The sequence below is a fragment of the Centroberyx affinis genome, unplaced genomic scaffold (genome assembly GCF_046629955.1).
Source record: "Centroberyx affinis isolate AG114_WGS23_722 - 3 ecotype Tasmania unplaced genomic scaffold, CSIRO-AGI_Caff_v1 ptg000131l_1, whole genome shotgun sequence".
Taxonomy (NCBI): Eukaryota; Metazoa; Chordata; class Actinopteri; order Beryciformes; family Berycidae; genus Centroberyx; species Centroberyx affinis.
Window position 1 is genome coordinate 98,871 of NW_027278831.1, and position 27,119 is coordinate 125,989.

Sequence of the window (27,119 nt, forward strand, 5' to 3'; positions counted from 1 at the left end):
TTTGGATAGCATCACATTTCTTTTGTTTTGACTTCCCACTGCAAGAGCGGATTTTCATAACACGCCTCTTTTTCATTAATGGTTTGCTCTTTAGAGTGCCAAAAGGATTTCGATAGATTAAGATTATATTCAATAAAGTCGCCAGTTTTAATATCTTGTCAAAAATTCTTGCAATGACTGCTAGATAAGGAAACTGGAATCCCCACCAGACTGATAATATATTTTTCTCAGATTGTCTTTCCAGTAACTCAATGAGGATTTAGCTGTGACTCCACGTGGCTCTGAATTACTCTGAGGCAGTGTGCAGTATGCTGTTGGGGTAAATGGGAACACATAAACAACGGAGCGAGTTATTAATCATCATACTCATGCGATAGAGATTAAAGATTCGGATGATATATAACTGTAGTTTTATTACGTAGTTTTCATTTTTTTCTTTTTTCTTTTTGGACAGAGAGAATCCTCCTTCAACTTTGGGTTGAGTGATAAGCCATTTTTTTTAATGACATGGCACTTTGGCTGGCAACTTTGAAGGGCTTAAACTTTTGTTTAAGCCCCCAGTGACACAGTTTTTACAGCATTTCCTGCAACAAAGTTTTGTTGCTAAACAGTATTAGCCAAAACTGGCATTGAATTTGTTTCCTGGCAGTGTTATTATATTGGCCATTTTATCATGAAGCATAGGGAAATATTGGGGCCTCAGTGATTTCAATGGCATAATTCTTTAAGATAAAAAACTTCTAGTCAGGGCAGATAAGACTTGAAAAGGGAAACTGCCTCATGTATATCTCTTCCCTTACAGTCGCTTTTCTTAGTTCCACCTCCCTCTTATCTACCTATCTCTAATGTTCTCTTGGCTCCACAATCCTAGAATAGTTAAATGTGAGTTTGAGCTTTCATGGGCAATTAAATGGTTGATTTGAGTCATGTGTAGCCTATTAACCATTTAGACATTGTGGTGCGCAGTCCTTTGCTTGGTGCTGCAAAGATTGAAAACTCATGTCTTCAATCCAAAAGAGGATTTTTTTCTTTAGAACAGACAATTCCAAGATGTGTTTCTTAGACAATGCTTTTTAATTTAAGACTTGTACTTTTCCAGTAATTCATGAAAAGTTAACAATCCCTTGCTGTAACATGATGTCACTGGCCCCATGTACATTAATGGTCATCATTTTTGCATGTCACTTTGTTAGCATTTTATTTAATTTATTTGGGGACATATAATTGAGTTCAAACAAGCTATAAAATTCTATTTGCAAGTGAATCTATTATTGGCTCAGAGGTATTCTTCTGATATTACATTGCATTTGTTTGTTGACAAAGGGTTGACTGATCAGTCACAAAGCAATAAAGCATACTCAAATGGGTTTTAAACTCTATTTCAAACTATGCAAATGGAAAATTGGAAGACATGAGGAAATTTAAAATCACATTTCACGTTGCTTTATGGGAATTACCGGCACTGTTGGAACTTGTCTGATCCATTAGATTGCTTGGATGAACGTATTTGTTTTAAAATATTTAAAAAGCACAGATGATTACAGCCTCTGAATATTACTGTGTTGTCAGTAACAGGCTCAAGAGAGCTAATATGTATTAACATTCAGATGTGAGTTGTACTCTCATACAGCAATCATTTAATAATTTTTTTCTAGGTGTCACATTTCTCAAATAGTTGATATTTCACTTTGAAATGAAACTGTTCAATTCTGCTCTGTCAAAAGGAGTGCTGTTTGAAACATTTTTGCTATTGCAGTTGATATTCAGAGAGTATACTTTTCAAGTGTCAACAGTGTCATTATAATTTTGGCCTTCAAAATTCACATTCCTTCCATAATCTAAGTGGAGATTTTACATAGCTTTCAGTATGCATATAGTACACACAAACTTTGATGATAACAAACCACCCAACCCTATAAATCCCCACCTCCAAAAACACCATCAACACAGCAAGTGCTCCAATGATCCAGACGACCCTGTGCATGTCACCCCAGAACAGGACCAGGGTCTATAGGATAAACTGACTAACCACACTGTGGATTTACTTCAGTGCAATTATATATATTTCATTTCATTTCAATCCCCCAACCAATTCTGATCTACCCCAATCGGTTCAATTCAATTCAATTCAATTCAATTCAATTCAATTCAATTCAATTCAATTCAATTCAATTCAATTCAATTCAATTCAATTTATGAAAACACAAAGCATGGAAACAAAAGAGCATACATCTATAATGTGTTAAACAAATTACATGAAGTTGTAGAATTACATCACTCATCAGGGTAAAGAGCTAGATAGGTCAATCAGATGTTAAGATGGCTTTGGTGGGTTTATGCCAGATGCAAATCAACTTTTCCTCTATAAGTTTCTGGCCTATCATAGTCACTCTTCACTCTAACTGAATTTGTGGCCTTCTGTCTGGAAGTAAGTTCCTGCAGATAATAATCAGAACCACGATTAGTTGGCCCTAACCTCCATCTACCAAATCTTTTGACAAATTTCAAAGCATTCCATGTATTCTTTGTTCTCTATGAACTCGAAATTCAGCCATCTACTGTGTTTAACTGTTCATCAAATGCCTTTGCTGACTTCTGTAAACAGCCAACGTCTCTGTCTGTACCACACTGTCTTATCTGTGACCTTGTGATGGCTGTACAAGCTGTGGAAGACCACTGCAGGCAGGCATGACTATTGATTACCTCACATTTTCTGACTGGTGCATTGCTTATTGAATATCTCTGTAGCATCACATACATGCATAAAGTTGTGGAAAAGACACAGTGGAAGAGCTCCTTGTCCAGCTTAGAGGCCTTCTCTGCTCAGTTGGGCAACTTACTGTCCCAGGAACCTCAAAATGCTGTTTTCATTGTAATTCCATTTGGTTTATTTTTCTGTGCTGCTTTCTTTTGCTAAAATACACACCTCTGAGTCTCTCATAGCATCAAGTGTTTGTGTTTCATTCAAGGAGTACTAGCAGTTACACAATCCTGACCGTTGAGACTATAAATCCAAAACCCACATAATATGACTGGTCTTGACAACTGCTGCAGAGCTCATAAATATCCAACAAGGACCAGAGGATTGATCACAACTTCACTGTGACTGCTAATCTTTATATAATAGCAGGACTTGGGATCTCGGAGTTAACTACTGTTTTATTCACAGGGTTGTAAATATTATTGTAAAACAATTACCATACAGTTTTTATGATCACTTCATTGTGCTCCAGTATGGGCCCTGAGGCATGTAAGGACACTGACCAGACAGGCTTGTGTCTTGAGTAACCTCATTTTGCCAGGCAGCCAGGGGAAAGCCAGCCAGCAGCAGGAAGAAACCCTCCTACCACTTAAACAACTGCCAAAGCTTTGGACTAGCAACAAAAAAAAAAGAAAAGAAAAAAAAGATGCATAAAAGCATAAGCACTATGCAGCTGATCCTAAGGCAAGTTTCAGTCCAAGAGTATGAGAAAGAGAGAAGAGAGAGAGAGAGAGAGAGAGAGAGGGAGAGAAGAGAGAGAGAGAGAGAGAGAGAAAGAGAGAGAGATAGCAAAGGAGAGGACACCTCAGCAGGAAATGAAGTGTGATTCTTGAAATATGGCCTAGGGTGAGACAGTTTGCGTGCACGTATGCGCTGTATGTTAGTTTGCGGGGGGGGGAGGGGGTTGTATATGGCAGAAAGTACTCCAACTGCTGGGATGTTGCTTTATGTAATGCCAACATTCATCAATAAGGCAGAGATGTGATTGCGCTTTTTTATCAGGACTTATATAACAACAATCTATTTATTACACAAAGCTAGGCCTGTTGTGTGGCAGGGGGAGGATGAAGTGGTGACATGCTAGGTGCAGTGGGCCTGCTAACCCATGGGACACATGGATATGAACTAATGCATACAGGCATCATGACTCCAGAAAGAGGCCCATTGCGCTAACACCATACCTTTCTGAAGACTCACTATAAAAGTGGGTCCAAATATATTTTCTTACGCAATCCTAACTGGTGTTTAAAATGAGTCCAGCATGTCATAGCAGCATTTTTCTAAGCCAGTTTTCCCTAGACAGGTGCCTATCCCCGGGATATTTAGTCCTTGGCCTGCTTAACTGTGATGAATGGGCCATTTTCTTGTATTAGTATTAGTTTTAATGCAAATGGGTACTGATTAAGTGGTTCATAAATGGGAAATACAATTGCTCGCTGGTCCCCAAATGAAGACAAATGGTTATAGGTGCCCAGACTGAAAAATGTTGTGTGAGAGTGTACAGCGCTCTTCTTTCCGATGCCCTGTCTGTCCGCTGCATGTTTATTCTGACTGGGACACCTCATCTGATCCCTCTTGAAACGCAAGCCCTCTGACCAAAACACTGACATGCACACCTGCATACCTCATTCATAAACCATTACAAGACAACTAAAAGCACACCTGTGCCTTTCACCTTTCTTTTAACATCACACGCGTTTGCTTCTCATTCATAAAAAATCGGTGCCTCTTCTGCATTTGTTCTTCATCGTCTCGGAAACATAAGCCCTGAGCGCAAGCAGGACCCTCCTGTTCCCTGCATCTGTCCCTCTCAGCATTACACATTACACCACTGCACCAGAACATCACCCGCATTTTCCATCATTTTATTATTATCATCATATGTAGCTTAAAAAATCTCTCCTCTTCAGTAGTTTAATTAATCTCACACCAATGTATAATGGATGGATTTATTGGATTTGAGATGTTCGTGTAGCTTTTTCCAATTATGTACGATATATTGACTATATATTGAGTGATTTCCGTATGCTTAGCAATGGTTGCATTGATCTGGAACACAAAATCCATTGTTTCCGGTCCAGTTGTTTCCAGTTGTTTCCAGTCAGCCTGTCTCTCTCCAAGCAGATGAGAGGACACTAGTCAACTGACCCATTTATCCCCTTTTGAAACTTACATTTTGTTCTGTAAATGTAATTTTTATGACACTTGATGAATGGATATCAGAATACCTGGATTCATGTTCTCACCTTCTGAGGTATTATAAGGCTAAACAAAAAAATAAAATATATAAATAAAATAATTATAGATAAAATCTATACTGAAAGTTTTAATAAGATCTGTATTATTTATATATGTGCATGTAAGTGTTAGATCACCAATGTGTTTATTCTGTGTGTGTATATTCACAGATTGTTCAAACTGGCATGGCATCTATAGATTAAACCTGACTGTAGAGATGCATTTTCTTTGAACAAATGTTGTCTCTGAGCTAACCGGTAACCTAATGTTACTCAGTCTCTGATGGATTAAAATTACCACTCAATCTAATGTGATTGACCCTAATTTTAATGGAAATACTGCGGATTCAACAGCCACAACAGAAATAGAACATTATACAACAGTAACAGACTGTGACTACGTGTGCTCATTTCTAATAAAGAGCATGATTGTAATTATTTGCAGCACGGTAAATTAATAATATGAGGTAAGCGCAGGGGAGAGCGAGGGACGGAGGGAGAGCTATTGTGCCGTGTGCAGCAGGAGCTGTGAAGGAAAGGCAAGAGAGTGACAGGGCTTGGTCTCACCCTGGCTATCACATTACCTCAGCCCTCATGATACAACAAGATACTGGCCTCTCTCCATGGCCCCCATGGCTCTGCCTCCACTCTCTTACTCTTAAAGAGACACACCTCTTCTTCGTACAAGGACTAACTATGTGAGAGCGTAGCTAGGACTTCCTTCATAAGACAAACACTTTTTTTTGGAAGATGGTTGGGAGTATGTGAGGATAGATATGAGGTATGAGAGTGGGTAAGCTTTGAAATGAATCCTTATAGACAGTGGCACTTCAGTGGCAGGAATCTTGTGAAATCCTGCCATAGGGATGATATTTTGTCAGATTCATATATTATTATCAACTCCACTCTGTATTACTACTGATTATATATGATTATTTGGAATCCATTTGTCGTTGCTTGCAGTTAGAAGTATTTCAGCTTTGAGTTAGACTGTGTATTTTGCATTTTGAGTGAGTTTCCATCCTTAATATTCTGTGTGAGTTTTGCCCATGTTTTTATTTTTTTATTTTTGTATAAACTTCAAAGTTCCACACATTTCATTATCCTGCATTATGCTCTATTCATTAGGGTTTAGGTAAGCAACGGTCCACATTTTCACTCCATACAGTGTAATAGTGCTAGAAATATTATTCATAAACTGTTTAATGTGATAATAATGTGCGGTGAAGAAATGCACTGCCTGCATACTACTTCCTTAGCAATTATCTAAAGTGGTATTACTTCAAAAACAGCAGAACTGCAAGTACTGCATATTTCTGAAATAGCAATTGAAGAGACTTCACGCGCAGCTTTAATGTGTTTTATAGGCTCTCAAAATCAGTGATGTGCATTAACCGGTTTGGCTGGCTATGCCATTTTGAGAGGGTAGTCAGGTGCCTGAAGCCAGGGAACAATGCTCTCCACTCGGTTTGTGTTGTGATGCTTTGTTATGGCTTTGTTCTGCTCTGTTTGTCCTCTCAATCTTTTGAAGAGTGGACCTCACTCACTGAGCTCTGCGTAATGCTCTCTCTCTCTCTCTCTCTCTCTCCTCTCTCTCTCCCCTCTCGCTCTCTCTGTCTTTCTGACAGGTCTGCAGAGTATAGTTTCGCCAACAAAACTAGGCCACAGTGTGATTTCACATTTGTTACTCAGCCAATAGCATACAGCCTGTCTCAATGTGCATCTATTTATCACAGAATCCCACAGGCACTCACTGCTCTGAACTTGTCTTTGCTTTAAATTTATCACATACGATAAGCGACTATTGTATTCCGATTCATGTCCCCTAAGTCAATAGAATTCAGTATTTGTCTTGAAAGAGTAAAAGCGGTGCCTTCTGAACAGCCAATACATCAAAGCAGATGTAGAATGAAAACAAATATTCTGAAAAATATTTTATGGTAGCACCTGCAGGATAATAACACGGATGTCTGGGGAAAGAGAAGGGGCTTTACAGTGCTATGAAAGCGTGAGAGGCACCTGCTGGCTTGAGCCAGTTATTTTCCACTGTGATAGTAAATAAGCATTTCACCTGATGTCATTTTGCTGAACAGCCTTAGGAGAATGGTAGACCAGAGAGGGCAGGCAGAGGGGGCGGGGCAGGTCGGAGTGTGAACGGGGAAGGCATTGTTGGTTACAGGGAAACACATTCATCTTATTCACCTTGTACCGGTTTCCTTTTCAAACTCTGGATATGTCTGAGTTTGCTTTTGTAGGCCTGCGTGCATGCGTATGTTTGGCCTTCCGTGTGGAGGCCTGTGTGTATGTACTGTGTGTATCTGTGTGTGTGTGTGTGTGTGTGTAGTTGTGTTAAATGGGTTGGCGAGGTCTGCTGAGATCTACTCTGGTTGAGAGTCTATAGCAACACAGGACTGCAGATAGGGAGAGATGGGCTGAATGACTGTCGGGAACAGAAGACTAAAGAGGCGGTCTACACAGAAAAAGGGTAGCATGGCAACATTGTTGTGGTTCAATAGGGAGTGTGCAGGAGAATATGTATGTGTGCAGTTGCAAGCAAATTCCCCGTATTGTCTAATTAAATCAATCAATTACCTTTTGGATGTAGAGAGGAGCAGTATTAAATTAGTGTTTTCTCAGTTGTGTATTAGATGACTTGTGTTTGGGATGAGAAGTGATGAAACTGTTCTTATTCATCCTGACCCGTTACTCATGTCTCTCCCCTGTCTTTTGTGTTGGCAGACTCAGAGGCCTTTGATCATCTGAGAGATATCACCAAGAGAGCAAGCACAGCAGAATCCAGCAGGAAGATCAGGCAAAGCAGCCAGAAAGTATTGGACTGACGTGGATGGTTGCAGTGGCCAAACCAGGGAGAGGCACCACAAGAGCCATGTGGGAGGAGAGTGAGGGGGTTTTGCTATTCACACGCATCAACCCCAAACACTGTCTCCACTGACATACACTGTAAGTTTCCCCAACCCTCCTCCAGAGCTTTCCTCAGGGGGAGCCCCCTGCTATGAACCCCAGCTCCCTTGGCTTCAGCAGGCAGTCAAACCTCAGTGCCAGGCGCCGTGTGGGCATCCCACAAGTCTGGGTTCTGCCCACACAGGACTCACAGACTGCCCCTGAACAAAAAGAATGAAATACTCCTGAGTCACTCCTTCTCTGTGGTGGTTCACTTTTTTCACTGCTAGATTCATAGGCCTATTGAGAAGATTCGTCTATCTCTGCCACAGCAAGTTCCTACATAAGTGAAAAGCCTCTCCAACTCTTCCATCTGTTCCTTCTTGGCCTCTCCTCCTCCACTTTATTAGTATAATAGTTTGCTCTCCCACCAAGCAGCACGTTTTCCTTTGTGCTAACCACGTGGCGGAGGACCATGGGATGCCGTCAGAGCTCGGAAGAGAAGGAGGCGGCGCGGCGCTCGCGGCGAATCGACCGCCACTTGCGCTCAGAGAGTCAGCGGCAGCGCCGTGAAATCAAGCTTCTGCTGCTGGGCACCAGCAACTCTGGCAAGAGCACCATCGTCAAACAGATGAAGATCATCCACAGCGGAGGCTTCAACCTGGAGGCCTGCAAGGAGTACAAGCCCCTCATCCTGTACAATGCCATCGATTCTCTCACACGCATCATCCGAGCCCTCGCCACCCTCAAGATCGACTTCCACAATGCTGATCGCGCCTACGACGCCGTGCAGCTCTTTGCCCTCACGGGGCCGGCCGAGAGCAAGGGGGAGATCACACCAGAGCTGCTGGGGGTCATGAAACGTCTGTGGGGCGACTCAGGGGTCCAGGAGTGCTTCCACCGATCCAACGAGTACCACCTAGAGGACAACACTGCCTACTACCTGAACGACCTGGACCGCATCTCTGCACCTGAGTACATCCCCACCGTAGAGGACATCCTGCGCTCCCGTGACATGACCACCGGCATTGTGGAGAACAAGTTCACCTTCAAGGAGCTCACCTTCAAGATGGTGGACGTGGGGGGACAGCGCTCGGAGAGAAAGAAGTGGATCCATTGTTTTGAGGGCGTGACTGCAATCATTTTCTGTGTCGAGCTAAGTGGCTATGACCTCAAACTCTATGAGGACAACCAGACGGTAAGAAAAAACTGTTTTAAGGGCCCCACACACACATACTTTCACTTCCATGTATGCATGTGTGAGCACACACACACACACACACACACACACACACGCACGCACACACGCACACACACACACACAAAATTTGTCTTTCGGTCTCACTGATTAATCCACCTAAACAATGTGAAATATAAAGTTTCACTTATTGCTATGACTTTAGATAATATAATGTTTACCAGGCTATTATCCTATTTTAGTTAAAATGCTTAACTGAAACATATTTTGGTTCCCTAATGTTAAGACTCCAAGTAATTAATATCTAAAAAAAACCCAAAGTTTTCTAAATTTCAACTTATAAAAAACGAAAAAGATGAATATAGGCCATACTTTAAAGTTGACAATACTACCAATTACTGATATCTGTATAAAATGGGTTAACAGTTGTGAAAAGCACACACATGCCTGATTTTTTTTCTGCTGTGTCATTCCCTCTCTATACCCTGCTGTCTACAGTATAACCTTGCTTTGGTTACAGGGATACAGGCATTACATTTTCCATTTTGTTTACATCATAAAAATATGATTTGCTATATTGTTTACTAGAACCTGTTTGAAATTTGTTGAGGGTATTTACACATTTTGTTTTCGGTAAATTGTTTTGTTTTGTTGATTTTTTTATTTTCATTGGAGGTAAGACTATTTTCTTAAACAACAAAGGGAAGACTTTGTGCATGAATTTGTATTTCATGACTAAGAGATAAAAGCATAATTGTATTATTTTTCTTTAATTAATTTGAGAGGTTAGTAGATCTAGTAGGCTACATCAAATCTACATGGTTGAGTCAATAACCAGGCGAGAAAAGCAGAAAGTGACTATCAAACCTTCTCAAGTTGAAAGCTTGTCAGCTATCACTTTCCAAAAATGTATTAAGCATTTAGCTTGTGCTCTTATCCTATGGCTTACAATGACTGATAGCGTCTTGCTAAAGGACACTTTGACAGGACCCACAGCTGTCTGATGGAGACATTGGCTGTCGGAGGGATCAAACCAGTCTTTAGCCAATGGGATGGATCCTCTAAGCACCAGGCCACCATGCCGCTAGGCATTTAAGTAGGAAAAGAGATAAGCTTAAACAAACAAGCACAGCCATGCAGACGTGGGATGCAAATATCATGGACTTGCCTTCTATGAGAAAACAAAATGACTGCCAAATATTTAGGCATCAGGGGTTGCAGGCAGCGTGTGTAATCTTTTTGCTGGAGTGCTGGCCGCTTGATTTGGGCTCAAGGGAAGGGAGTGGAGACTTAACACAAAGCCAGAAATGCAGTGTTTTGGTAGAGATTCATCACAAAATACTGTTGATGTGTCAGTTTGTTGTATTAACGTGAGCACTGACTGAGCACTGTTTTTCTTATGGTCATCAAAATATCCTATTGCAACAGGCAATATTAGACTAGTGCTCTCTGTAGATGGATGTTTTTAAAAGGCAGAATTGGAGAAGGAAGGGAATATGAAGATAGTTTGTCTGATATCCACACAGGACAGCCTGGGCCTACTTATGTGTCCTTTTCATCCTTTCATTCCGGTCCCAACTGATATCTGTCTCTAATTCCTCCACAATTCATTCAGTTCTGTTTCATATTTTTTAATCTATTCCAATAAAATATGTTTAACAGATTTCAGGGCCTTATCCAAATTTTGAGGTGCTTATCCAAGGTTATTTGTCTGGGAGCATGAGTAGAGTGATAGAATTTTGTAGAAATGAGTGAATTGTATTTGCTATGGCTTTATTGTATTAACAAACAAAGCCATTTCAAATCTGGCTGAATGAAGGGAGAGGTTAGTCCTTGTTATCTCCAATTCATGCTTATGGAATTTGAGCAATTTCCTATCCATAGCTTATCCATTCTCTTATCTGAGTGTTTTGGAAAGGTGGGGTTGTTATAGCTTGTTTAACTGTCTTTCTGATAATTGAAGGTCAACAATAGATAATCTTTTACTTTTTGGTCTAGGCCAACTAGGAGGGGTCAGCTATTTTTTATTTCTGAATGCATGATCACATTTTTCTGAAGAAGGCTCCAATATTCATATTCCACCCAAATGTCTTCATACTGTCTCTACAATAAATAACTTGGAGTCTCCAAAGTACAGAGGAAAACTTTATGATCTTTGTTGTCTCTAGCTGCACTGGCCTGATAATTCATGCATTAGGATGTACATTGTGCCAAGTTAGAACATGAAATCAATTAGTTTTGTAGGGTAAAAATAAACTCTTGAGGAGAAAAATGCAGTATGGTGCTAATTGAGTTCACAGAATAAGGTGTGAGGCTGTACCTGTGAGAATTAGCAGATTGTGAAGGCACTCTGCAGCAATGGGAGTTCACAGGTGCCGGAAAAACCTTGCGATTCCTAGATAGGAGAAGAAGGAGAAAAAAAGGAAGGGATCAAAAGTACAAGAAAAGGACATCTTTTAGAAATTAGAACGGCCTCCCCACTCCAACATCTATAAGCCTACTGCCAGTGACGGTATAAATGAAGGAGGGGTGTTGCTGTAGTTGGCAGTAGTTAGGGGCTTTGAACTGTAAAATATCTGTTGGAACTGTTTGCATATTTTATCCTTTGGTGCCTGTTTTTTTTAAGCCAGTCAGTTCTGGCATGAATAATATTGAGTCTTGCCTTCATTTTACTTTCTAAAGAACTCGTAGATTGGGTTGGTTTGCCTCAGTGTAAAGCGAACAATTGAGAATGGGGTTGCTGAATCATTGAGTGGCTGTGTTGATGTGGCTTAATACACACCAACAGGTATGCAAGGAGGCAGGGATCCTGGCAGGCAGACAGACTGGCAGGGTCTGTGGTGAACTTGTGAATTAGATTGCTCAAGGACCACTCAGCACATTAAGGCTCGTCCTGATGCTCAGTGGCCAGACTGTGGCCTATATCTGCCTCATCTCCCTCAATACCTCCTCTGATACAGCTGAAACTCTTTCACAAATAGTGTTCCTTCCTCCTTCCCTTTCTCTCTGAACCACGCACTCCTTAACTGCATTAGCACAGGGACTCATCAGACATCGACTGAATGATTACATATAATATCCAGGGGTATATTTCATCTCTGTCTGCATATCCCCAAGTGAGAATGAAACTCTTATTACTGATGGACTGTCTGAGATAAGCAGGCACCGTTATTCTCCAGGTGGTGGAGTGATGCTGATCATAGTTAGTCATAGCTTTTGCATATGTGAGTTTGCGCCTGTGTGTGTGTGTGTGTGTATGTGTCTGTGTACAAAAATATATCTACCTCAGATAATTGATTGTAATTGTCAAAATAATACAATGATTGTACAATGATTAATGATTAGCATAATAGAATGCAATGGATGTGTCCAGAGATGATCAGGCTGCTCTCAAATGTGTTTCTTGATGGGTATTGGAAGGAAAAGTGGACGGCTCGCTCGTAATCCACATTCAGTGTAAAGGTGCTAACCATGCTACTGTGGCTATACTACCATTCAGCTAAAGGATGTGAGGCTCTGCACTGGTGACAAATGAGGGATTTTATGCAAAATTTTGCCATGCATTCAATCATGTATGCCGAAGTATGATGGATATAGAAAATATAGTTAATAATTACTATAATAGCAGCCAAAGAAGAATTTCTATATATTGCAAAATTTCATCCACCTTTCTCCCTCCATTGTAAATTGTCAATTATAGCAAATAATAATAATAATAATAATCATCATAATAATAGAAATCATAATGCATCATTCATTTGTCACAATTTCAGTGGAACATTCTTAAAGTGATACAATATTTTTCTAACCTCCTTGCCTATGGAGCTCAAATCCATGGATACCAAAAATACAGTCAACAATTACTGTAAAGGCAGATACAGATTGTGCTATAATAAATCACACATAATCATAAATCTACAGGACCATCTGACAGGCAACACCACACACTAACAAATCAAAGTGTTACATTCACTATCCATCTAATATAATCTGTTACAGGGTTGTGTGTGTGTGTGTGTGAGTGTGGGTATGTCACTGTTTTCATCAAGTGTGCACCTCCCATCACAGATGTTTCGTTGAATTAGACCCATGACACCTCCAGAAGGCTCCACAGTGCATTCCAGTATCCTGGAGCCTCCGCCCTCCATATCCGCTCTCAGCAGACTCAACTGTTGTACGACTGTTACCTAAGACCTAACCTGCTTCTACATCCCCAATCTGGATGACTAGAAAGAGAAGTGAAAGTGTGTGTGTGTGCGTGTGTGTGGGTGGGTGAGGATCGAAGGGTGGGGTAGGGATGTAGACCCTGTTTAGGGTACAGAGAGAGAATAATATTATACTACCAAGCCACTACAGTAACATAGGCCTAGAAATAAAAATAAAAAAGCCAGCAAACATACTAGTAACAAACAGGGGGACAACATAGCAGATGTCTAGCGATGCACAAGCCGATCTATCACAACACCAGCAAGCCACCAGCAACTACAATATATCTGCAAGCACAATAACAAGCCAACATATGAACATATGAACATGCTAAAAAACCACAATATACCAGCAAACAAGCTATTAACACACACACACACACACACAACCAGAGCAACCAATAGCATGCTATAGTCAACTAGCATGCTACAAGCAAACACAAGCTAACAAGTATCAACAGCCCAAGACAAGAGAATATACCAGCAACCATGCTACTAACAAACAGCCAGAACAATCATCCTACCAGCAAACAATATGTCAGCTAGCATGCTACTGGGAAATAAAACCTAACAAGCCGAAAATATCAAACATGCTATCAAACTATCAAACATGGGATCAATATACTATCAAACATGCTACTAACAAGCAGCTAGAGCAACAATGCTACTACCAAACAATAGAGTATTATGAGGCAGGCATTGTTAAGAACTATGCAGAGGAAATGCATTTATTTTGAAACCTCCAATGCAATCATGTCACATAAATGTTGAATACATTTACAATTAGCTTTTATACATGCTGATTACTCATTCGTGGTTCTGCCATAAAACAATATCTCAGAAACATGTCATAATGTGTACCATGTAATATGCTATCTAGGCTACCCCCTTAGAACAAAACAATTTTGGGGCACTTAACCTCAAAATGTCATCTTTGCCACTGCATGCCACTACCAAACTATTCTTGCCATATCAAGAGGAGTTGTAATTTTGGTGTATAATAAAAAAATTAGCCATAATAAATTTGACAATAATGTTAGTAGAGGATGGCAAAAACGCTTGACTGCTTTTGCAATGGAGATGATTTAATTCCAGCAAATATTTACTCTTTCACTCACTTTTATATCAGGCTTGCCAACATATCTTCCTGCCCCCATATGAAGACAAAATACCTGCCAATAAAGACCTTCCGGGTCTTCCTATACCTTCGCACTTATAATAAATAACTGAGTCACTATAAGAGGCCTGTGTTCTTTATATTCACTGTATGGAACAAAAAAAAGCTTAAGTTAAATACAGTGAGATAAAACTTAGCGAGATAAAACTATCCTTTAGCACAACACAGTCGTTGCCAAATCTGATACAACTTTCAGGACCAGTGGTGATTCATCAATTCCAGTTCTAGTGAAAATCTGAGTCATCTATTGTTGACTCCGAATACGGCAAGCATGGGCCCAAGTACTACAACAATACTTTGTAGATAAGCATGTTTTAGCTGCCCCATACACTGCACCTCATCAAATGGAAGACCATGTGATTCATGTAGAAGGCAGTATGACTGATTATTAGATTTAGATGGCACAAGTTAGGGTAAGAGGAGATTGGGTTATAAAATTAAGCAGGTCTTAAAATTGTCATGAAGAATTAAGGGGAATTTAGAGGTTCTGATGTGCACGAGTCCCCAATTGGTCTCATAAATTGTACTTAAGTTCTTATAATCATGCTTTGTTGTGTCAAGTGATCTTAGTTCACTTCTCATGACCTTCAAAGCTTTATAAATATATATCCAGTCTCACAAACAGAAAGCAAACTCTTTCATCCACAAGTGAGACACAAGTACAGTCTCAATGCACTAGTCCACATAAGACAAAAAATACACAATAATAATTACAGTATAACATTTACCCATCAACCCATTCCCTGATGCATTTTCCCTGTCCCATCCCTGTCTTCATAATGAATCGGTTGCCATAGTTACTGTTGCTTAGCAACAGGCCAGTCAAATGCTCCTAATCCTGTGCTGTTGACAGTGAGCTGTGACTAGGGAAAGGAGGATGAGGAGGGGTTGGTACAACAAACAGCAGCGCTGGAGAGAATAGATATGAGGTGTATGTGTGCGTGCATGCGTGTATTGTGTATTGTGTGTGTGTGTGTGTGTGTGTGTGTGTGTGTATATGTGTGTGTGTGTGTGTGTGTGTGTGTTGTTATGTATATGTAGTGCAAGTTTATATGCCATAGCTGAGGCTGAGCAACTGCAGCGAATTCTGTGTATGTGAGGTGAAAATAAAGAGGAGGAGGTTAGGGTAGCAATGGCCAAACATCAAGCCACTGTGAATCCAGAGTTTAGTGTCAGTTCTATTTGAGCTGCATCATTTCTACACTGAACTATTCTTTCAAATAGGGGATTATCAATATCAATTACATCAAAATAGATTATAGACTAATGAATTGTTTCCCATGTTTTTTATTTTAAAGTTTGTGATGTGCACTTTCCTTTCAAATCACATGATAGACAATGCATGAACTGAATCTAAAATGACCATGAACCTGGTCAGTGACTTTAAAATGAAACCATCCCATCAGGAACAAGCTGGCAGGTGCCATCAATCAACGTTTCAAAAATGTATTCAGGAATGTTCTCTCTCACTCGGGCTCGACACCTTAATTGGCTAATACATTATCGTAAAAACATTACTGTCATGTAATTGAATTGGTTTATACGACATAATGGTGTTTTGAAATAGAGTATTCAAGCAAACAAAATGAAATATAATGAGATTATTTGGGGATGCACTGTGAAAAACAACATCCTTGTACGTATTTGTCAAAATATTCTTTATCAGGCCATAAATGCTAACATAGCTTTCAAAGAGGCTTCTCCCGCATGCCATCTGTCCAGTGTGCGATGTAAAACGTGATTACTGCATAGCTAAATGGTAGTAGCACTGTATTGTCAAAAAAGCTGAACTTAATCATTGATGTTTTGGATTCAATTTATTTAACAAGGTTATAGATGCACATGACTATTCAGGTTACACAAGGGATGAAACTAACTCACCAGTGATGCTACCAGTCTCTCTTTATGCCTCTTAGTGTAACAAACTTATTTCTCAGCATTTTAGAGTTTGACGGAAACAGAATGTAAACGGTTATTCTGTATTACTCACATCACAACAGGCCAAAATACAAAATAGACGTTTATAGCTGGTTAACTGACAATAGACAGGAGGACGAACACGTTCTAAGGTAATGTTTTTTTGTTTGTTTGTTTTTAAGGAAACAGAAAGCAAAGGAAAGACTGAAAGAGAGCAAGTAGTGTAATTCTCAGGTAAAGCAGAAAAACAGGGCGACAGACAAATTATCTCCATTGATAAATGTTGGTGTACAAAGCGCACCTTCTTGTAAGGCAGTGACATTTGAAATGAACCTTAATGAATTACGAAGGGGTGGCTGCTCACTTAAGTGATTTGTATTTATGGGAAACAAAGCAATGACACTGGGTTGAACTTCCTCATTAATACTTAAGCTTAATTAAGGCCTGTGCCTCTGGAGTACTCTGACAGGAGGACGCTGCAGGGAGGCGAGGGGGAAACGAGTATGGGTGATTGTGTGTGTGCGTGTGTGAGTGTGTGTGTGTGCGCGTGTATATCTGTGTATCTGTGGGTATTTGAAGCGTAGGAAGGGGGTCTTCACACTTAGTGCTCCTGGGCTCTCCTTCTCCCACTCCTTGCTGTGCACCCCCACCCCCCCGCCTCTCCCCTACACATACACACACACCCCTCCCCCCACCGCATTAAAAAAATGTTACTGTACGAGTGATGTAGTGGCCAGGTGAGGAGGCTAGAGACTCCCTAAGCTCAGCTGGTTGTCTCCTGCCCTACTCTCTTAGCAGCTGGGCGTTTGTTTTGACACCCTGGGCAGAAGAGGAGGGAGGTCAAACAGCACGTCTGACCTTGTTTAGCGTGCACTGTTTCGGGGCCATCCTTAGTCCCCGAGGATGCCTACTTGTATAGAAAGGAGAGCGCTTGTTTCAATCTGGGTGACAACATGTAAGAGAACGGGAGCAGAGAGGAGGAGATGTGGGCACAGAAAGAGCCATTTTAAATGCAACCGCAGCTTCCCATACCTGCAGCCTTTTCATCATAATCCAAAAATTGTGCGTTTACACTACTGAATAATCAGGGTTTGCTTTTGAATCAGCGGCGTGATTGTTTAATTCTTCACTATTTCCCTCTGTATCTTTTCAGTTCGAACAGATCTTGTGATTTGCTCAGAGCATCATGTTGTTTTTTTTAAACAGCAGCCCAGTCTTCCGTCTGACAACCTCCCAGTCACAAGCTACCGGCTACTCACCACATGCCGGCAGCCTCCCTGAACACACCCACTTCCTCTGTCTTTCTCCTCTCTTGTACATTCACAGTCACATATGGCACATACAGACACACACACACACACACACACACACACACATGTATGCACACACACGAACAGACTTTTTCTCCTGTACCAAATATGGATGATTTTTACTATATGGTAATTTAAAAGATAGTGTGTGTTGGCATCAAATACTATTTGCAACTGGCGTGACGTACCATTTGAAATTAGTTATTTTTTGTAGGTTTGGTCTTGTATGGCACAGTGGAATCAAATTAATTGATCTGTAAGTGCAAGTCATGCGCCTCTTGCACTACATGAAAGGCAAAGCTAAATGATAAATGTAATTTTAATTATGGAATAACTGTTCAAGGTCTGGTTGGAAGCCAATATACCAGTCACATTGTTCATGTTTTTGCTTTTGCTGCACAATCTGACTAGGAATCCTCTTTTGCTCGAGACAAATATTTTTCTTCATTCTCTACCTCATATATTGTCTTGTAATGAACTAATTCGAATGCAGGGTATATCAGACATCAGGGATTTCCATAGGGGAGTTGCAAAAGTATTGTTTGAATATGGCTTTTATATGTAGTCATTGTAGATGTGTTTAGGCTTTAAGCCTATGGGGATTTTGGACAAACTGCATTAAAAAGAATGTGACACGGCACCATCAATTTATAAATGTGGTGCTATTAGTCATAAATGATGCTGCGAAGAGCTCTAACATTTATTTATGCAGTTGAAAAAGGTTAAAACAGAAAATAAGATATCTTCCTGGTTTGTATAGGGTCAAAGCAGTCATGGTTTGCTGAGAAAAACATCAAGATCACATTAAAGCAGATTTTAAGCATTTAAATTAATCATCATTGCACTGAGACATGAGCCAGGTGGAAGAAGTCAAAGTTGTCCATGTTCTGCCTCTGCAAGCCTATCTAAAACCCAGGGGTTGAGTGACTGTGTCATCACTAAGCATGCATGTATAAGGATAGAGCTGTCTGGTGTATACAACCCGTCCTTAAGCGTGTCTGTCCACACACACACACACACACACACACACACACACACACACACACTTCCCTGGCTGCACACGATCCCTTCAAACACTCAGATATAACAAATGGTAATAATTCCTCGATGCAATTATTCTTTCCTATATTGGGAGTACGATTATTTTTCACAACACAACGACACGCTGCTGTATACCCACAGTAATGACGATTTATTATTTGTTATTTGAGTTTAAGAGTTCCCACAGTATAGTGACTGAAAATTCCACTACTAGACTTGGAGAAAGTGAGGGATGGTGAGAGATGTAATCTGTTTCAGGAGGGAATGTGAGTTCAGCTGCAGGTCTTTGTCTGTCTCAGTCTCAAGCCCATGTTGACATAACAGAGAAGCCATACCTTTGGCTAGTGAAGTGGATATCTGTGACGTGTGCTGTATGAGTTTAGACCTCCTCTTATCTGTCTTCATCTTCATAGTCAAATCTTGCTTTGACCCTACATGGTCTAATTTTTTGTCTTCAGTTGTTCCAAATCACATGATCCAGCTTGTGAAAATGAGGACTGATTGTATTTGATAAATGGAGTTGTTAGTGCTTGGTTCAAAGTAAATATTACATTTTTCATAGCTGTTAAAACCCTGTGAGCCTCTTTGAAGAAACCGCTTTCTCATGATTTGATCTTTTCTTTTTTTCCCCTCTACTGTTCTCTCTCTCTGACATCTACACAGAGCCGTATGGCAGAGAGCTTGCGCCTGTTCGACTCCATCTGTAACAACAACTGGTTCACCAACACGTCACTCATCCTCTTCCTCAACAAGAAGGACCTGTTGGCTGAGAAGATCAAACGCATTCCTCTGACAGTGTGCTTCGCTGATTACAAAGGTCAGAACACCTATGAGGAGGCCGCTGTGTATGTGCAACGGCAGTTCGAGGACCTCAACCGCAACAAGGAGACCAAGGAGATCTACTCGCACTTCACCTGTGCCACTGACACCAGCAACATCCAGTTTGTGTTCGACGCTGTCACGGACGTGATCATCCAAAACAATCTCAAGTACATCGGGCTGTGCTAGGACCTGACATAGGGTGGGGGGTGGGAAAGCGGGTCGCTTGGCAGCAGTCGGCCCGCCATCAGGCTGAGTAAACAAAAGGCATGTCAATCTGCCTGATGGTTTATCTCTTTGAAGAGGTGCAACAGAGAACTGCAAAAGAGGTGAGGTGGTCAGATGGTCAGGGATTGACTATACTGTAGAGTCAACTGTTTCACTCGAAACAAAAAAAAAGTTGGTGGTTAATGGTCAAGATGGGATTTTTACCCAATGTGTTTGCACTGAATATGAGTATGCAGAGACACCCAAACACATGCACACACATCCTTATGTTTGCTCACACACAAGAACTTTGGATCAACAGTCAAGCACTTGTTTGACGTGGCAACACTGGAAATTTTAGACAGCTACCCCTACCTGCCTGCCAAACCTGAGACTGAGTAGTAGGTCTCTACTGGTGGTTTTTGGTTACTTTTGTCTTCTTTGGTTGTTTTATTTGCCTGAGTCAATTAATGCTGCTTTACGAGAAGAATTTTGACAAAATCAATGTTCTCTTTTGGATTTTCACCCTAACAATCGTAAACAGCGAGTCCACCCGATGAGAAATAGGGAGAGACCACAGTTCTGGGAAAATTGTCAATAGACATGATGTCACAGGGTTTCTGCCTAAAAGAGAAAACTGCCACAGTCTAAAACTGAAGTGAAAGGCTTTTTCTACACACTATAGCTGTTTTTCCCCCAGATTGACTCTCTAATGTTGTTCTTTTCCCCCCTCTTTATTTTGTCTTTTTCTTTTTGTGTTTTTAAAATGATTATGTCTCTCAAACCTGCTGTTTATAGCAGGTCTCTGACTTCAATACCAGGAGAGTGTTACACTCCATAGAGTCAATAGTATTCTTTATGATCATTCCAGTTTCCAGCAAAAGAGACAACAAAAACAGTGCCAAGATCAGTGTAAATAAAAAAACAGATCCTATCCATTATGTTAAATTTTTTGGTTTTTATTGACAAATACATTAAAACATGCATGATTTTGTTACTTTGGGATATTAATATATTTTCTTTGGGATTATGTTTCTCTTTTCTTAGGTTTAAGTAATATATTCCCAAAAATATATATAAAAGTCAAACACTGTGTACGATTGTACAGTTGTTGTCAGAGAGGAATTTATTGAAAAGAGTTATATCAATATAATAATGGTGATCATGATGTTATAATGATGATGATGATGATGATGATGATGATGATGACAATGATGATGACGATAATGATGATGATAATTACAATGATGACAATGACAAGCTCATTACAAACCCAGCATGAGAAGATAAAGTGGGACAAGGGAGAACTAAAGCAAAACAAGTTTAAGACTGCAAAAAAATATGAATGAGAAGAAGCAAACCTTTCAGTTCAATCTTCCTTGCGTTATCTAAGTGGAAATTGTTATACAGTCAGTCGGTATGATGTGTAAATATACTGTAAGGTACACTCTTTGTTAAAACAAATGATAAATAAAGGTTGAGTTGGGATACTGTTAGTGAGATAAAGAGAGAGAGAGAGTGTGTGAGAGAGAGAGAGAGAGAGAGAGAGAGAGAGAGAGAGAGAGAGAGAGAGAGAAGGAGGAAAACCCCACTCCACTCCTCCAACCCTTACTTTTCAGTTAAGAGGGTGATGTGCAAACAACTCAGCTAAGGGCTTAAGGCTTGACTTTACGGGATGTCCACTTCAACAAAAAACAAACAATTTAGAAGAAATATAAAAAGGACAATAACCATGAATAAAACAACTTATGCAAATTGTTATTGTGTAGTAAATGTGTTTTTGGGTGGCGGTTGGATAGCTGTGTCAAAAGTGATTTAAATGCCTGTTTCCATGTTTGGGATGGGAACGTTCATAGATGATGCAACTGTGATGAACAGCTATTGGCCTCAAGATGCAGCCCTCTCTGCCACTAATCTCCCTTATTCTTTCATAATTATGCTGCATCAAATTATTTGCAACTTGCGATGGGACATACTGTTCTGAAATCATTGCTCCTATCTACCATGTCCAAAATCAGAGTTTGTTCTTGGCCATACAATGCAGCCACTGGGGCAAAAATAATTAGCACATAAAGTATGCAATTAAATTACTCCTAAATGAACTTGGCCTATGTGCGATGGGGTGACAAACAGTTTAGAGGGCCATACAGATTCCACTCTAATTAGTGTATAAACCCCAGTTGACCCAGCATGTCTGCAGATAGGTCAATGTTTAGTCACTCAGTGTTGCATCTACCCCAAATATAAGGTTTATCTGCTTGTCTTTCTATTTGCAGTGTTTAAAACATTCTTTAATCTCAAATTTAGCATACAAATTCAATTTTATTTTATGCAATGTTTTTGGCAAATCCCAAAACCATTGCATAAATATTGCATAAGCATTTTGTAGAGCACATAATTTGCAGGAGCAGTGCTCCTGGAGCTGGTAAGTGTCTTGTTAAAGACACTTTGACAAGGATGGACACAATGGCTGTGATCAAACTTGTGACATTGCGGTTACGGGATCATGTTTCTAACCATCAGGCCACCCTGCTGCTCATGTGTGGGGCCAATGTGGTCATGACTATTTTTCATGAGTAAGATGACTGTAAAGTGGAAGTGCACTGCCTCGTGGGAGTTTGTGAATCTCCCAGGGCAATAGAGAGCGCTAAGGGAGTAAGGGAGTCAGAAACAGTTTACTTCTCCACACAGGGACCTTAGATATTAGCGTACTGTGGAGCTAATGAATTAATTTCCTCCTTTATGCTTTGCCTCTGCAACTTCACAGCCTGGCTTACATCATTATGCGAAAAACGTGGGTAGGTCATGGGAGTATTCTGTTGTGGATTTAGTTATAAGCAACAGTGGGAATTTGTTTGAGAGATGAACATAAATAAAATCCACTGTTGAGAAGGGAGAGCTCTGCTGAAATCATGCCTTGTGACTGTCATGTGGTAGGAGCTGGTACAAACAATACAAAATAAATGACGTTACTGAATGGGAGGATAGCGGTTACAGTAATCAATGGAGCTTCAGAAACGTTCGGTATTCACATCCATTCATACAAATCAGACAATAACTACAAGAGAATGTTTTATGTCCCAATGTTGAAATGGTCAGCAGTGGGGACAGGAGTTTTCTCAACACTATTTTGTCACAAGGTGGTGCTAAGGTGCTGACTTTGAAGTGATCTCTATAGACTGGGAGACTGGAAATTCATTATGTGGAGAAGTTTCAATTTGTTACACATTAGGGGTAAAGCCTGGTACAATCTATTCATTCTAAGTGAAGTCACTAGGAATCAACACAAATAGTGATATTAGAGGGGAACATTACATGGTTTATCTTCTGTATTATAGCACAGATTGAGCACAAGCACTGTAGATTATTTTGCCAATATTGCCTCATTTCCCATAAGGTTCAATTCAGTGAAATTAAAATCACCACAACCATAAGAAGAGGGAATCAAAATAAACTACCTCTGTCACACCTTGCAAGAGTCAATAATTAGATAATTTAACTCAAACACCTAAGCTGTAATGAGTGATTCAGAAAGTGCATCATATCAACTTTTGAACTAAACCTGGAGATGAAACTTACACTGAAAATCACTGAATTCCAGCTGTCAAACAAGGTCAATCAAAGAGGAAAAGTCTTCGTCCAGACGGCTCAACATGTAAACTGTACAAGATTGTGTCATGAAGTCCCTAATATGTATACTCAAATATCTAAGCCTGGGGACCTCTCCTATAAAGCGCATGGTGTTGGGGGACAGCTGATACAATTGGCTTTTCCACTGTCAACATTTTAACGTATTCTGTTATCTCTCAGTTTTGCAGGTAAAAGAGAAAAATAAGATGTGTCAGCTCAAGGTGTAGCGGTGCTTGAGAGCAAACTTAAATGTGATCGGTTAGAATCAAATTCTGGCGTACACTGCCAAGTACAATAAATGTACAGGAATTTGAATGGGTGACACTCATGCACAGACATATTGACAACTTACGGCAGGGGTGTCCAACCATGTGCTGTGGAGTGCTGAGAGTCTGCAGGTTTTCGCTCCAACCAATCACTACACCAGGTGATTTCATTGATTACTTCCTCCTCTCTGGTTGAAGTTGTGCTAATCAGTGAAATCACCTGCTGTATTCTTCGGTTGGAAGGAAAACCTGCAGACTCTCGGCCCTCCACGACACATGGTTTGAGACCCTTGACTTACAGAGTTTCACAGAGCATACTGACACATACAGTATGGTACAACACCAGCACATCGCAAAGACACACTGACTAATTATGCCCACGACCAAAGTGAACAGACACGGTAAAGGGGAGGTAGAGGATAAAGATAAAGAGGGTGATGAAAAAATGGCCAAAGCTCTTAGAGTTTCATGATATATAATACTATAGCATGGTATATTCTTATTTCTATATTATTATTATTATCATTGTTATATATTGTAGTATAATGCACATATTTTACATATTTCTTACTTTCTTATTTCTATTTTTCTTATAATTTCTTATAATTTCTCTATGCTTATATATATTCTCCTCTACAATGTGAGCAACTGCAATGTAACCCAATTTCCCCTCAGGGATCAATAAAGAATTTCTGATATATGGTTAACATGATATATAACACTATACAACAAAACTTAATAGCTAGGTAAATAAATCAGTCAATAAGTAAACAAATAGATTAACAAACACACAACCAAACAGTGGACCTGACAATACGATTTGAAAAGAAATTAAGGAATCAGGAGAAAAGGAGATATGAGATAAAGACATCATCCCTCTTTTTTTTCTACCTCATGATGCAATATTTCCTGATGTAAAATTTAAGCCCTAGAGAGTGCCGACATTGTCAGTAAATCAGAGGCAGATTTGGATATAGCTGTGTGTGCTGCTCTTTTTGCACAGTGGTAAAGGTTTGCATACCTTAGTAGATCTGGGTCTGAGTTTGCTAATAGCATTTCCTTTTGCCTTTAGTCTTAGATTTGTCAAAAGAGATTTGTCTGTAAATCTAAGACTAAGCTTCTGTAAATGGAGAGTTAAAATCGCAGTAATATAAGCTGGGGCCAAGTCAATCTCAGATTTGTCACAAGTAAGTTGGAGAAACGTTTGAGCTGTCGAATATCTAATAAGGAAAAAGAGATCCTCACAAAGCCTTTATTCTATATGGCTATTCTTTATGAAAAGTTTAAAAACTGTGCTTCCTTACTCTGATTAAGACCATGGGGCTGAAACTTGTCAGGCACAGTTTTTAAACCTTTCATAATCAGTAGTCAAATAGAATAAAGGCTTTTTAAACCTATTTTGGATGCCTTGGATCTCTTTTCCCTACAGGACCCATTGACATCAGAAGCTAAGAGGCTTTCCAGACAATCTGTTATCCAATATTTAATGTCTGCTAGACAATCTTTAAGACCGCCAAGGACATTTGTAAAACTGGAATTTACATGCAATACAGCTATATATCATCGACATAGCAATGGAAAGAAATATCTACAAATTGCATCATCAAGTGAACGCATGTGGGCAACAAAGTAGGGACCAGGATAGGACCTTGAGCTACTGAACTGTGCTGAGGAGCAGCAGAAAACTTCCTCTCTAAACCAAGTAAGATCAGCGTCTGTAATTCCCATAAAATCTCCAAGATGGCCAATTAAGATGCTGTAATAAACGGTGTCAAAGACAACGGATCAAGTACCATCACCACCTGCTCCTGCCTTGCGAATCAAATGTACAAGGCTTCGAGCAGCTGGGAGAAAATTCCACAAGTCTGGCTTGTTGGATGACTTTCAATATCTCCTCTCCTCTTTCTGTCTCCGCTGCTAAATCAACCTTTTACCGCTCTGAAATCCAATCATCTGCTTCTATCCCCCAGAAACTTTTTCTGTATCCTCTCCTCCCTTCTCAACGCTGCTCCACTTACTCCTCCCTCGACTCTTTCTGCTGCACAGAAAGAGTGACGACAGCCGGGGCTCATCCTCCCAGCTACCCTCCGGCCCCCCCGCTGATATCCACTGCCTCCTCTCCTGACCTCTCTGACACTGGCTTAACATCCCGCTCAACCCTCCCCAGATGAAGTCCTAAAATGATCCCCACGAGCAGACTTAACTTCTGCCCTCTTGACCCCTCTTCTCACAATTCCGGACCATCGCTGTTGATCTGCTCTCCTTCCTGACTGCCATCATCAACCCCTCCCTGACATCTGGCTGTGTACCATCTGCCTTCAAGTCAGCTAGCGTCACTCGTCTCCTCAAGAAACCTCCCCTTGACCCATCTGATGTCTAAAATTACAGACTGATGTCCCTCCTTTCTTTTGCACTCCTTACTATTGGTTGCTTGTAATTATGGTAATCTAAGAATTGAACCTTATTCTACTGTTGTACTCATTGTAAGTCCCTCTGGATAGGAGTGTCAGCTAATTAATCTAATTAAATTCATATTCAATCTCTCAATACGAGAGGGTCCAGATTAGGCTTTTTAAGAAGAGGCTATAAAAGTTCACATTTTAAATGTGATGGAACAGAGTGAGTGGCCAATGAGCTTTTTATAATAGAAGGAATATTAGGGCAATTAGTTATCATGAAATCTTTAATAAGTGTAATATTAAATATTATTGAAGCAATTGAGAGATAACATCCAATTTAGAAGCACTCTCAAAAAGTGTTCCTATTGATATTTGCTCAAAAGAACATAAAGAAGTGCTCAGTTGGTGAAAAACACTCCAAATACAATCAGGTGGTGCAATTTTAATTCTTATATTGTCAACTTCTCACGTTCTTCAGGAGAGCGTCCTATTTTAGATATTACTTGAGCATTAACAACTTAATTAATGGCAGCACCATATACAATTCTAGGGTTACTGTTGCTCTCAGGCTTATACATAAATCTTGTGATACACTTGGACTTCCAGGAAGTCCAGGAATCACTTGTTTCGATCCACAGTCAACTTGAGGCCCTCTCTGCAGGCTCTGAACCCTCTACAGCCTACGTCAATAGGCACATACCATGCACACAACTCCTGTCTGCAGCACTTGTCCATCAAGTCCTCATACTTGGCCCTGTTTCTCCCATGGGCCTCCTCCATCCAACACACCCAGGGAGCAGTCAGTTCAAGCATGAACACCTGTCTTGATGTTTTAGACAGCAGAACAATGTCTGGCCTAACATGGACACTGCAATTGTGTCTAGGAATTTGCTTGTGCTATTCTGAGGAGCCCATCTGACAATTTCTGCTTAAGTTTCTCCCTGGATATAATGAAAAGCAATGGCCTACCTAGCCAGGCCCTGGGTGATGCCTGCTATATCCTTCAGCTGTTGTGGTGCCATTGATAAAGTCCCTCTCCCTGGGCTTTTGG

General features: G+C 40.3%; 1 protein-coding gene across 2 annotated transcripts in view; it reads left to right on the forward strand.

Annotated features, from left to right (window-relative positions):
- The window catches only part of gnaz (guanine nucleotide binding protein (G protein), alpha z polypeptide), a 28,756-nt gene extending 9,001 nt beyond the window's left edge, over positions 1-19,755 (forward strand). The window contains exons 1-3 of one of the 2 annotated variants that reach the window (XM_071530256.1): positions 5,763-5,791; positions 7,738-9,097; positions 19,411-19,755. In XM_071530256.1, the coding sequence (XP_071386357.1) occupies positions 8,375-9,097; positions 19,411-19,755 (1,068 nt within the window). In that variant the 5' untranslated portion in view covers positions 5,763-5,791; positions 7,738-8,374. Of the gene's footprint in view, positions 1-5,762; positions 5,792-7,737; positions 9,098-19,410 lie in introns of those variants that run through there. The other variant, XM_071530248.1, reaches the window with a different exon arrangement.
- Positions 19,756-27,119: the final 7,364 nt, after the last annotated feature.